Raw genomic sequence first — 13,275 nt, forward strand, 5'->3', positions numbered from 1 at the left:
CTGGTTCATGGCAAGACTTTTGACCACCAGAACCATCAAGTCCCTGTCTGGATTCTGCTCTCAATGAGTTCGTCCCCCAGTCTGTAATCCTGTCTGGGATAGACCCAACCCAGAAGCAGCACGTTGAACTAGGTGATAAAGACAGCAATGCTCTTATAACAGTGTAACTGCTTCCAAACATAAGAGAGATTGACAATGACATACCTGGGCTACCAGTGGTGGTAAACCTAGTGGGAAATATAGAGGTGGTGGTACTTTGGCTGGTAGAAGAAACAGAAGTTGGAAGAATAACTGTAGTCCCTGTCTTCCATGGAATCGTTGTGTTGGGGAGGGTAGAGGCAGTACTGCCTGATGATGGAGTCTGGGTAGCCACAGTGGATGTTTCCACCGGAATGGATGTTGTGGAGGACGTTGGTGTGGTAATGATGGTGGTTTTGGGCTCTGTCACAAGAGTAGAGGACTTGGCGGTGCTGGCACTGCTTGGGGCTGTGAAAGTGGTTGTGCTCTGTGCCGGAGAGGTGGAGGTCCTGCTGATCACCATGGTGCTGGTGGTGGTCGTCATCGTTGACTGGGGAAGGGTAGAGGCAGTAGTGCTGGTAGGTGAGGTGGGCGCTGTGGATGTGCTGATGATGGTCGTGCCCCGTGTTGGAGGGATACTGGTCTTGAGCACAACCGTGGTGCCAGCACTGGTTGGCGTTGTCGGCTCGGGTAGAGTAGAGGAAGGAGTGGGTGGTGCGGGAGTCTGGGTTGTCTCAGTGGACGTTTCTGCAGGAGTGGGCGTAGTTGAGGAGCTTGGCGTGGTGCTTGGTGTTGTCTCGCAGTGGTTGCGGTCACAGCACAGCACACTGACCTGGTAGTTGAAGCACATGGGGTACTTGCTGATCTGATCCTTGTTTCTGCACACAAGGCCTTTTTCGACGCTGCACTGCAGTACCTGGCCCAGGCTCTCCAGGCTCCTGTTGGGGTAGTTTTCAGCACGGCAGTTGATGTCCAGTGGATTGATGCACACATCAAATCCAGCAGCTCGGATATTTTCAAGCGTCTCTATGTCTCCATCGTCGCTACCGGGGGCTGGGTAGTCCACGTCAAACCACTGTGTCCAGGCACAGCGTTCGTGGCAGATGCCCGTGGTGGCGGAGGTGCTGGCGGTACTGGTGCTGGTGGGTGAGGTGGGCGCTGTTGGTATGACGGTGGTGGTGCCTTTTGTCACAGGGGGAGAGGTCTTGATGGTGCTGGCACTGCTGGTAGGTGTGCTGACGGTGGTGGTCGTGCCTTCTGTCAGAGGGGTGGAGGCCTTGGCGGTGCTGGCACTGCTGGTAGATGCAATGGGCTCTGTTGGTGTGCTGATGATGGTGGTTGTGGACTCTGTCACAGGGGGAGAGGTCTTGATGGTGGTGGCACTGCTTGTAGGCACGATGGGCTCTGTTGGTGTGGTGATGATGATGGTGGTTGTGGGCTCTGTCACAGGGGTGGAGGCCTTGGCGGTGCTGGCACTGCTTGGGGCTGTGAATGTGGTTGTGCTCTGTGCCGGAGAGGTGGAGGTCCTGCTGATCACCGTGGTGCTGGTGGTGGTCGTCATCGTTGACTGGGGAAGGGTAGAGGAAGTAGTGGGTGATGCTGGAGTAGGTGTTGCCGCAGTGGACGTTTCAACCGGAATGGATGTTGTGGAGGACGTTGTGGTCGTTCCTGCAGTGGTCGTGGGTCTGCTTTTACTGCTGGTGGGTGAGGTGGGCGCTGTGGATGTGCTGATGATGGTCGTGCCCCGTGTTGGAGGGATACTGGTCTTGAGCACAACCGTGGTGCCAGCACTGGTTGGCGTTGTCGGCTCGGGTAGAGTAGAGGAAGGAGTGGGTGGTGCGGGAGTCTGGGTTGTCTCAGTGGACGTTTCTGCAGGAGTGGGCGTAGTTGAGGAGCTTGGCGTGGTGCTTGGTGTTGTCTCGCAGTGGTTGCGGTCACAGCACAGCACACTGACCTGGTAGTTGAAGCACATGGGGTACTTGCTGATCTGATCCTTGTTTCTGCACACAAGGCCTTTTTCGACGCTGCACTGCAGTACCTGGCCCAGGCTCTCCAGGCTCCTGTTGGGGTAGTTTTCAGCACGGCAGTTGATGTCCAGTGGATTGATGCACACATCAAATCCAGCAGCTCGGATATTTTCAAGCGTCTCTATGTCTCCATCGTCGCTACCGGGGGCTGGGTAGTCCACGTCAAACCACTGTGTCCAGGCACAGCGTTCGTGGCAGATGCCCGTGGTGGCGGAGGTGCTGGCGGTACTGGTGCTGGTGGGTGAGGTGGGCGCTGTTGGTATGACGGTGGTGGTGCCTTTTGTCACAGGGGGAGAGGTCTTGATGGTGCTGGCACTGCTGGTAGGTGTGCTGACGGTGGTGGTCGTGCCTTCTGTCAGAGGGGTGGAGGCCTTGGCGGTGCTGGCACTGCTGGTAGATGCAATGGGCTCTGTTGGTGTGCTGATGATGGTGGTTGTGGACTCTGTCACAGGGGGAGAGGTCTTGATGGTGGTGGCACTGCTTGTAGGCACGATGGGCTCTGTTGGTGTGGTGATGATGATGGTGGTTGTGGGCTCTGTCACAGGGGTGGAGGCCTTGGCGGTGCTGGCACTGCTTGGGGCTGTGAATGTGGTTGTGCTCTGTGCCGGAGAGGTGGAGGTCCTGCTGATCACCGTGGTGCTGGTGGTGGTCGTCATCGTTGACTGGGGAAGGGTAGAGGAAGTAGTGGGTGATGCTGGAGTAGGTGTTGCCGCAGTGGACGTTTCAACCGGAATGGATGTTGTGGAGGACGTTGTGGTCGTTCCTGCAGTGGTCGTGGGTCTGCTTTTACTGCTGGTGGGTGAGGTGGGCGCTGTGGATGTGCTGATGATGGTCGTGCCCCGTGTTGGAGGGATACTGGTCTTGAGCACAACCGTGGTGCCAGCACTGGTTGGCGTTGTCGGCTCGGGTAGAGTAGAGGAAGGAGTGGGTGGTGCGGGAGTCTGGGTTGTCTCAGTGGACGTTTCTGCAGGAGTGGGCGTAGTTGAGGAGCTTGGCGTGGTGCTTGGTGTTGTCTCGCAGTGGTTGCGGTCACAGCACAGCACACTGACCTGGTAGTTGAAGCACATGGGGTACTTGCTGATCTGATCCTTGTTTCTGCACACAAGGCCTTTTTCGACGCTGCACTGCAGTACCTGGCCCAGGCTCTCCAGGCTCCTGTTGGGGTAGTTTTCAGCACGGCAGTTGATGTCCAGTGGATTGATGCACACATCAAATCCAGCAGCTCGGATATTTTCAAGCGTCTCTATGTCTCCATCGTCGCTACCGGGGGCTGGGTAGTCCACGTCAAACCACTGTGTCCAGGCACAGCGTTCGTGGCAGATGCCCGTGGTGGCGGAGGTGCTGGCGGTACTGGTGCTGGTGGGTGAGGTGGGCGCTGTTGGTATGACGGTGGTGGTGCCTTTTGTCACAGGGGGAGAGGTCTTGATGGTGCTGGCACTGCTGGTAGGTGTGCTGACGGTGGTGGTCGTGCCTTCTGTCAGAGGGGTGGAGGCCTTGGCGGTGCTGGCACTGCTGGTAGATGCAATGGGCTCTGTTGGTGTGCTGATGATGGTGGTTGTGGACTCTGTCACAGGGGGAGAGGTCTTGATGGTGGTGGCACTGCTTGTAGGCACGATGGGCTCTGTTGGTGTGGTGATGATGATGGTGGTTGTGGGCTCTGTCACAGGGGTGGAGGCCTTGGCGGTGCTGGCACTGCTTGGGGCTGTGAATGTGGTTGTGCTCTGTGCCGGAGAGGTGGAGGTCCTGCTGATCACCGTGGTGCTGGTGGTGGTCGTCATCGTTGACTGGGGAAGGGTAGAGGAAGTAGTGGGTGATGCTGGAGTAGGTGTTGCCGCAGTGGACGTTTCAACCGGAATGGATGTTGTGGAGGACGTTGTGGTCGTTCCTGCAGTGGTCGTGGGTCTGCTTTTACTGCTGGTGGGTGAGGTGGGCGCTGTGGATGTGCTGATGATGGTCGTGCCCCGTGTTGGAGGGATACTGGTCTTGAGCACAACCGTGGTGCCAGCACTGGTTGGCGTTGTCGGCTCGGGTAGAGTAGAGGAAGGAGTGGGTGGTGCGGGAGTCTGGGTTGTCTCAGTGGACGTTTCTGCAGGAGTGGGCGTAGTTGAGGAGCTTGGCGTGGTGCTTGGTGTTGTCTCGCAGTGGTTGCGGTCACAGCACAGCACACTGACCTGGTAGTTGAAGCACATGGGGTACTTGCTGATCTGATCCTTGTTTCTGCACACAAGGCCTTTTTCGACGCTGCACTGCAGTACCTGGCCCAGGCTCTCCAGGCTCCTGTTGGGGTAGTTTTCAGCACGGCAGTTGATGTCCAGTGGATTGATGCACACATCAAATCCAGCAGCTCGGATATTTTCAAGCGTCTCTATGTCTCCATCGTCGCTACCGGGGGCTGGGTAGTCCACGTCAAACCACTGTGTCCAGGCACAGCGTTCGTGGCAGATGCCCGTGGTGGCGGAGGTGCTGGCGGTACTGGTGCTGGTGGGTGAGGTGGGCGCTGTTGGTATGACGGTGGTGGTGCCTTTTGTCACAGGGGGAGAGGTCTTGATGGTGCTGGCACTGCTGGTAGGTGTGCTGACGGTGGTGGTCGTGCCTTCTGTCAGAGGGGTGGAGGCCTTGGCGGTGCTGGCACTGCTGGTAGATGCAATGGGCTCTGTTGGTGTGCTGATGATGGTGGTTGTGGACTCTGTCACAGGGGGAGAGGTCTTGATGGTGGTGGCACTGCTTGTAGGCACGATGGGCTCTGTTGGTGTGGTGATGATGATGGTGGTTGTGGGCTCTGTCACAGGGGTGGAGGCCTTGGCGGTGCTGGCACTGCTTGGGGCTGTGAATGTGGTTGTGCTCTGTGCCGGAGAGGTGGAGGTCCTGCTGATCACCGTGGTGCTGGTGGTGGTCGTCATTGTTGACTGGGGAAGGGTAGAGGAAGTAGTGGGTGATGCTGGAGTAGGTGTTGCCGCAGTGGACGTTTCAACCGGAATGGATGTTGTGGAGGACGTTGTGGTCGTTCCTGCAGTGGTCGTGGGTCTGCTTTTACTGCTGGTGGGTGAGGTGGGCGCTGTGGATGTGCTGATGATGGTCGTGCCCCGTGTTGGAGGGATACTGGTCTTGAGCACAACCGTGGTGCCAGCACTGGTTGGCGTTGTCGGCTCGGGTAGAGTAGAGGAAGGAGTGGGTGGTGCGGGAGTCTGGGTTGTCTCAGTGGACGTTTCTGCAGGAGTGGGCGTAGTTGAGGAGCTTGGCGTGGTGCTTGGTGTTGTCTCGCAGTGGTTGCGGTCACAGCACAGCACACTGACCTGGTAGTTGAAGCACATGGGGTACTTGCTGATCTGATCCTTGTTTCTGCACACAAGGCCTTTTTCGACGCTGCACTGCAGTACCTGGCCCAGGCTCTCCAGGCTCCTGTTGGGGTAGTTTTCAGCACGGCAGTTGATGTCCAGTGGATTGATGCACACATCAAATCCAGCAGCTCGGATATTTTCAAGCGTCTCTATGTCTCCATCGTCGCTACCGGGGGCTGGGTAGTCCACGTCAAACCACTGTGTCCAGGCACAGCGTTCGTGGCAGATGCCCGTGGTGGCGGAGGTGCTGGCGGTACTGGTGCTGGTGGGTGAGGTGGGCGCTGTTGGTATGACGGTGGTGGTGCCTTTTGTCACAGGGGGAGAGGTCTTGATGGTGCTGGCACTGCTGGTAGGTGTGCTGACGGTGGTGGTCGTGCCTTCTGTCAGAGGGGTGGAGGCCTTGGCGGTGCTGGCACTGCTGGTAGATGCAATGGGCTCTGTTGGTGTGCTGATGATGGTGGTTGTGGACTCTGTCACAGGGGGAGAGGTCTTGATGGTGGTGGCACTGCTTGTAGGCACGATGGGCTCTGTTGGTGTGGTGATGATGATGGTGGTTGTGGGCTCTGTCACAGGGGTGGAGGCCTTGGCGGTGCTGGCACTGCTTGGGGCTGTGAATGTGGTTGTGCTCTGTGCCGGAGAGGTGGAGGTCCTGCTGATCACCGTGGTGCTGGTGGTGGTCGTCATCGTTGACTGGGGAAGGGTAGAGGAAGTAGTGGGTGATGCTGGAGTAGGTGTTGCCGCAGTGGACGTTTCAACCGGAATGGATGTTGTGGAGGACGTTGTGGTCGTTCCTGCAGTGGTCGTGGGTCTGCTTTTACTGCTGGTGGGTGAGGTGGGCGCTGTGGATGTGCTGATGATGGTCGTGCCCCGTGTTGGAGGGATACTGGTCTTGAGCACAACCGTGGTGCCAGCACTGGTTGGCGTTGTCGGCTCGGGTAGAGTAGAGGAAGGAGTGGGTGGTGCGGGAGTCTGGGTTGTCTCAGTGGACGTTTCTGCAGGAGTGGGCGTAGTTGAGGAGCTTGGCGTGGTGCTTGGTGTTGTCTCGCAGTGGTTGCGGTCACAGCACAGCACACTGACCTGGTAGTTGAAGCACATGGGGTACTTGCTGATCTGATCCTTGTTTCTGCACACAAGGCCTTTTTCGACGCTGCACTGCAGTACCTGGCCCAGGCTCTCCAGGCTCCTGTTGGGGTAGTTTTCAGCACGGCAGTTGATGTCCAGTGGATTGATGCACACATCAAATCCAGCAGCTCGGATATTTTCAAGCGTCTCTATGTCTCCATCGTCGCTACCGGGGGCTGGGTAGTCCACGTCAAACCACTGTGTCCAGGCACAGCGTTCGTGGCAGATGCCCGTGGTGGCGGAGGTGCTGGCGGTACTGGTGCTGGTGGGTGAGGTGGGCGCTGTTGGTATGACGGTGGTGGTGCCTTTTGTCACAGGGGGAGAGGTCTTGATGGTGCTGGCACTGCTGGTAGGTGTGCTGACGGTGGTGGTCGTGCCTTCTGTCAGAGGGGTGGAGGCCTTGGCGGTGCTGGCACTGCTGGTAGATGCAATGGGCTCTGTTGGTGTGCTGATGATGGTGGTTGTGGACTCTGTCACAGGGGGAGAGGTCTTGATGGTGGTGGCACTGCTTGTAGGCACGATGGGCTCTGTTGGTGTGGTGATGATGATGGTGGTTGTGGGCTCTGTCACAGGGGTGGAGGCCTTGGCGGTGCTGGCACTGCTTGGGGCTGTGAATGTGGTTGTGCTCTGTGCCGGAGAGGTGGAGGTCCTGCTGATCACCGTGGTGCTGGTGGTGGTCGTCATCGTTGACTGGGGAAGGGTAGAGGAAGTAGTGGGTGATGCTGGAGTAGGTGTTGCCGCAGTGGACGTTTCAACCGGAATGGATGTTGTGGAGGACGTTGTGGTCGTTCCTGCAGTGGTCGTGGGTCTGCTTTTACTGCTGGTGGGTGAGGTGGGCGCTGTGGATGTGCTGATGATGGTCGTGCCCCGTGTTGGAGGGATACTGGTCTTGAGCACAACCGTGGTGCCAGCACTGGTTGGCGTTGTCAGCTCGGGTAGAGTAGAGGAAGGAGTGGGTGGTGTGGGAGTCTGGGTTGTCTCAGTGGACGTTTCTGCAGGAGTGGGCGTAGTTGAGGAGCTTGGCGTGGTGCTTGGTGTTGTCTCGCAGTGGTTGCGGTCACAGCACAGCACACTGACCTGGTAGTTGAAGCACATGGGGTACTTGCTGATCTGATCCTTGTTTCTGCACACAAGGCCTTTTTCGACGCTGCACTGCAGTACCTGGCCCAGGCTCTCCAGGCTCCTGTTGGGGTAGTTTTCAGCACGGCAGTTGATGTCCAGTGGATTGATGCACACATCAAATCCAGCAGCTCGGATATTTTCAAGCGTCTCTATGTCTCCATCGTCGCTACCGGGGGCTGGGTAGTCCACGTCAAACCACTGTGTCCAGGCACAGCGTTCGTGGCAGATGCCCGTGGTGGCGGAGGTGCTGGCGGTACTGGTGCTGGTGGGTGAGGTGGGCGCTGTTGGTATGACGGTGGTGGTGCCTTTTGTCACAGGGGGAGAGGTCTTGATGGTGCTGGCACTGCTGGTAGGTGTGCTGACGGTGGTGGTCGTGCCTTCTGTCAGAGGGGTGGAGGCCTTGGCGGTGCTGGCACTGCTGGTAGATGCAATGGGCTCTGTTGGTGTGCTGATGATGGTGGTTGTGGACTCTGTCACAGGGGGAGAGGTCTTGATGGTGGTGGCACTGCTTGTAGGCACGATGGGCTCTGTTGGTGTGGTGATGATGATGGTGGTTGTGGGCTCTGTCACAGGGGTGGAGGCCTTGGCGGTGCTGGCACTGCTTGGGGCTGTGAATGTGGTTGTGCTCTGTGCCGGAGAGGTGGAGGTCCTGCTGATCACCGTGGTGCTGGTGGTGGTCGTCATCGTTGACTGGGGAAGGGTAGAGGAAGTAGTGGGTGATGCTGGAGTAGGTGTTGCCGCAGTGGACGTTTCAACCGGAATGGATGTTGTGGAGGACGTTGTGGTCGTTCCTGCAGTGGTCGTGGGTCTGCTTTTACTGCTGGTGGGTGAGGTGGGCGCTGTGGATGTGCTGATGATGGTCGTGCCCCGTGTTGGAGGGATACTGGTCTTGAGCACAACCGTGGTGCCAGCACTGGTTGGCGTTGTCGGCTCGGGTAGAGTAGAGGAAGGAGTGGGTGGTGCGGGAGTCTGGGTTGTCTCAGTGGACGTTTCTGCAGGAGTGGGCGTAGTTGAGGAGCTTGGCGTGGTGCTTGGTGTTGTCTCGCAGTGGTTGCGGTCACAGCACAGCACACTGACCTGGTAGTTGAAGCACATGGGGTACTTGCTGATCTGATCCTTGTTTCTGCACACAAGGCCTTTTTCGACGCTGCACTGCAGTACCTGGCCCAGGCTCTCCAGGCTCCTGTTGGGGTAGTTTTCAGCACGGCAGTTGATGTCCAGTGGATTGATGCACACATCAAATCCAGCAGCTCGGATATTTTCAAGCGTCTCTATGTCTCCATCGTCGCTACCGGGGGCTGGGTAGTCCACGTCAAACCACTGTGTCCAGGCACAGCGTTCGTGGCAGATGCCCGTGGTGGCGGAGGTGCTGGCGGTACTGGTGCTGGTGGGTGAGGTGGGCGCTGTTGGTATGACGGTGGTGGTGCCTTTTGTCACAGGGGGAGAGGTCTTGATGGTGCTGGCACTGCTGGTAGGTGTGCTGACGGTGGTGGTCGTGCCTTCTGTCAGAGGGGTGGAGGCCTTGGCGGTGCTGGCACTGCTGGTAGATGCAATGGGCTCTGTTGGTGTGCTGATGATGGTGGTTGTGGACTCTGTCACAGGGGGAGAGGTCTTGATGGTGGTGGCACTGCTTGTAGGCACGATGGGCTCTGTTGGTGTGGTGATGATGATGGTGGTTGTGGGCTCTGTCACAGGGGTGGAGGCCTTGGCGGTGCTGGCACTGCTTGGGGCTGTGAATGTGGTTGTGCTCTGTGCCGGAGAGGTGGAGGTCCTGCTGATCACCGTGGTGCTGGTGGTGGTCGTCATCGTTGACTGGGGAAGGGTAGAGGAAGTAGTGGGTGATGCTGGAGTAGGTGTTGCCGCAGTGGACGTTTCAACCGGAATGGATGTTGTGGAGGACGTTGTGGTCGTTCCTGCAGTGGTCGTGGGTCTGCTTTTACTGCTGGTGGGTGAGGTGGGCGCTGTGGATGTGCTGATGATGGTCGTGCCCCGTGTTGGAGGGATACTGGTCTTGAGCACAACCGTGGTGCCAGCACTGGTTGGCGTTGTCGGCTCGGGTAGAGTAGAGGAAGGAGTGGGTGGTGCGGGAGTCTGGGTTGTCTCAGTGGACGTTTCTGCAGGAGTGGGCGTAGTTGAGGAGCTTGGCGTGGTGCTTGGTGTTGTCTCGCAGTGGTTGCGGTCACAGCACAGCACACTGACCTGGTAGTTGAAGCACATGGGGTACTTGCTGATCTGATCCTTGTTTCTGCACACAAGGCCTTTTTCGACGCTGCACTGCAGTACCTGGCCCAGGCTCTCCAGGCTCCTGTTGGGGTAGTTTTCAGCACGGCAGTTGATGTCCAGTGGATTGATGCACACATCAAATCCAGCAGCTCGGATATTTTCAAGCGTCTCTATGTCTCCATCGTCGCTACCGGGGGCTGGGTAGTCCACGTCAAACCACTGTGTCCAGGCACAGCGTTCGTGGCAGATGCCCGTGGTGGCGGAGGTGCTGGCGGTACTGGTGCTGGTGGGTGAGGTGGGCGCTGTTGGTATGACGGTGGTGGTGCCTTTTGTCACAGGGGGAGAGGTCTTGATGGTGCTGGCACTGCTGGTAGGTGTGCTGACGGTGGTGGTCGTGCCTTCTGTCAGAGGGGTGGAGGCCTTGGCGGTGCTGGCACTGCTGGTAGATGCAATGGGCTCTGTTGGTGTGCTGATGATGGTGGTTGTGGACTCTGTCACAGGGGGAGAGGTCTTGATGGTGGTGGCACTGCTTGTAGGCACGATGGGCTCTGTTGGTGTGGTGATGATGATGGTGGTTGTGGGCTCTGTCACAGGGGTGGAGGCCTTGGCGGTGCTGGCACTGCTTGGGGCTGTGAATGTGGTTGTGCTCTGTGCCGGAGAGGTGGAGGTCCTGCTGATCACCGTGGTGCTGGTGGTGGTCGTCATCGTTGACTGGGGAAGGGTAGAGGAAGTAGTGGGTGATGCTGGAGTAGGTGTTGCCGCAGTGGACGTTTCAACCGGAATGGATGTTGTGGAGGACGTTGTGGTCGTTCCTGCAGTGGTCGTGGGTCTGCTTTTACTGCTGGTGGGTGAGGTGGGCGCTGTGGATGTGCTGATGATGGTCGTGCCCCGTGTTGGAGGGATACTGGTCTTGAGCACAACCGTGGTGCCAGCACTGGTTGGCGTTGTCGGCTCGGGTAGAGTAGAGGAAGGAGTGGGTGGTGCGGGAGTCTGGGTTGTCTCAGTGGACGTTTCTGCAGGAGTGGGCGTAGTTGAGGAGCTTGGCGTGGTGCTTGGTGTTGTCTCGCAGTGGTTGCGGTCACAGCACAGCACACTGACCTGGTAGTTGAAGCACATGGGGTACTTGCTGATCTGATCCTTGTTTCTGCACACAAGGCCTTTTTCGACGCTGCACTGCAGTACCTGGCCCAGGCTCTCCAGGCTCCTGTTGGGGTAGTTTTCAGCACGGCAGTTGATGTCCAGTGGATTGATGCACACATCAAATCCAGCAGCTCGGATATTTTCAAGCGTCTCTATGTCTCCATCGTCGCTACCGGGGGCTGGGTAGTCCACGTCAAACCACTGTGTCCAGGCACAGCGTTCGTGGCAGATGCCCGTGGTGGCGGAGGTGCTGGCGGTACTGGTGCTGGTGGGTGAGGTGGGCGCTGTTGGTATGACGGTGGTGGTGCCTTTTGTCACAGGGGGAGAGGTCTTGATGGTGCTGGCACTGCTGGTAGGTGTGCTGACGGTGGTGGTCGTGCCTTCTGTCAGAGGGGTGGAGGCCTTGGCGGTGCTGGCACTGCTGGTAGATGCAATGGGCTCTGTTGGTGTGCTGATGATGGTGGTTGTGGACTCTGTCACAGGGGGAGAGGTCTTGATGGTGGTGGCACTGCTTGTAGGCACGATGGGCTCTGTTGGTGTGGTGATGATGATGGTGGTTGTGGGCTCTGTCACAGGGGTGGAGGCCTTGGCGGTGCTGGCACTGCTTGGGGCTGTGAATGTGGTTGTGCTCTGTGCCGGAGAGGTGGAGGTCCTGCTGATCACCGTGGTGCTGGTGGTGGTCGTCATCGTTGACTGGGGAAGGGTAGAGGAAGTAGTGGGTGATGCTGGAGTAGGTGTTGCCGCAGTGGACGTTTCAACCGGAATGGATGTTGTGGAGGACGTTGTGGTCGTTCCTGCAGTGGTCGTGGGTCTGCTTTTACTGCTGGTGGGTGAGGTGGGCGCTGTGGATGTGCTGATGATGGTCGTGCCCCGTGTTGGAGGGATACTGGTCTTGAGCACAACCGTGGTGCCAGCACTGGTTGGCGTTGTCGGCTCGGGTAGAGTAGAGGAAGGAGTGGGTGGTGCGGGAGTCTGGGTTGTCTCAGTGGACGTTTCTGCAGGAGTGGGCGTAGTTGAGGAGCTTGGCGTGGTGCTTGGTGTTGTCTCGCAGTGGTTGCGGTCACAGCACAGCACACTGACCTGGTAGTTGAAGCACATGGGGTACTTGCTGATCTGATCCTTGTTTCTGCACACAAGGCCTTTTTCGACGCTGCACTGCAGTACCTGGCCCAGGCTCTCCAGGCTCCTGTTGGGGTAGTTTTCAGCACGGCAGTTGATGTCCAGTGGATTGATGCACACATCAAATCCAGCAGCTCGGATATTTTCAAACGTCTCTATGTCTCCATCGTCGCTACCGGAGGCTGGGTAGTCCACGTCAAACCACTGTGTCCAGGCACAGCGCTCGTGGCAGATGCCCGTGGTGGCGGAGGTGCTGGCGGTACTGGTGCTGGTGGGTGAGGTGGGCGCTGTTGGTATGACGGTGGTGGTGCCTTTTGTCACAGGGGGAGAGGTCTTGATGGTGCTGGCACTGCTGGTAGGTGTGCTGACGGTGGTGGTCGTGCCTTCTGTCAGAGGGGTGGAGGCCTTGGCGGTGCTGGCACTGCTGGTAGATGCAATGGGCTCTGTTGGTGTGGCGATGATGGCGGTTGTGCCTTTTGTGACAGAGGGAGACGTCTTGATGGTAGTGGCACTACTGCTAGTTGTGGTGGATTGTTTTGGTGTGGTTGTGCTTTCTGTTATCTCTGTGACGTTTGGTGTTAATGTTGTTACATCTGTTTTTTGAGCTTCTGTTTGTTTTCCTGTAGTTGGTGGTTGTGTCTTTGTCTGTATTGTAAATGGTGTTTCTATAGCAGTAGTTGTTTGTATTTCTGAACATGGTTTATAACTACAGCATAGTATTCTGATGTTGTAGTTATAGCATTGCTTAGATTCTTGGTCTTTGTTATTGCATATCAATCCTCTGGTTTGACTGCATTCTATTATTTGATCAAGATATTCTATTCCTATATCTGGGTGTTCTTCTGCTCTGCATTGAACTCCGCTTGGGTTTTTACAAACGCTGTATCCGTTCTTTTTTAGACTTTCAAAATTTTCATAGTCTCCACTGTCCTCTCCGGTTTTAGGCTGTGTGCTATCATACCATTCTGACCATTCACATACATTCTTCACACATACAGTTGTCACTGGTGTTGTGGTTGTGATTTCTGTAATTAAAAGGAAGAAATATAAGTCTTGTTTTCTGTTACTAAAGTGACAGTAATTATTTATTTTCATATATTTTACTGTTTTACGTAATAGTATATATGTTCATATAGTATTTTAATTTTAATAAACTTTCTTTGACA

General features: G+C 56.8%; 2 protein-coding genes across 3 annotated transcripts in view; one reads left to right on the forward strand and one right to left on the reverse strand.

The window, feature by feature from the left end:
- The window catches only part of TOLLIP (toll interacting protein), a 55,998-nt gene that overhangs the window by 41,212 nt on the left and 1,511 nt on the right, over positions 1 to 13,275 (forward strand). The window lies entirely within an intron of this gene.
- Positions 1 to 13,275, reverse strand: part of LOC106042585 (mucin-5AC-like) — a 46,658-nt gene that overhangs the window by 7,442 nt on the left and 25,941 nt on the right. The window contains exon 30 of the mRNA XM_066997589.1: positions 205 to 13,134. Within this exon, the coding sequence (XP_066853690.1) occupies positions 205 to 13,134 (12,930 nt within the window). The remainder of the gene's footprint in view (positions 1 to 204; positions 13,135 to 13,275) is intronic.

This window comes from Anser cygnoides, chromosome 5 (genome assembly GCF_040182565.1).
Source record: "Anser cygnoides isolate HZ-2024a breed goose chromosome 5, Taihu_goose_T2T_genome, whole genome shotgun sequence".
NCBI lineage: Eukaryota > Metazoa > Chordata > Aves > Anseriformes > Anatidae > Anser > Anser cygnoides.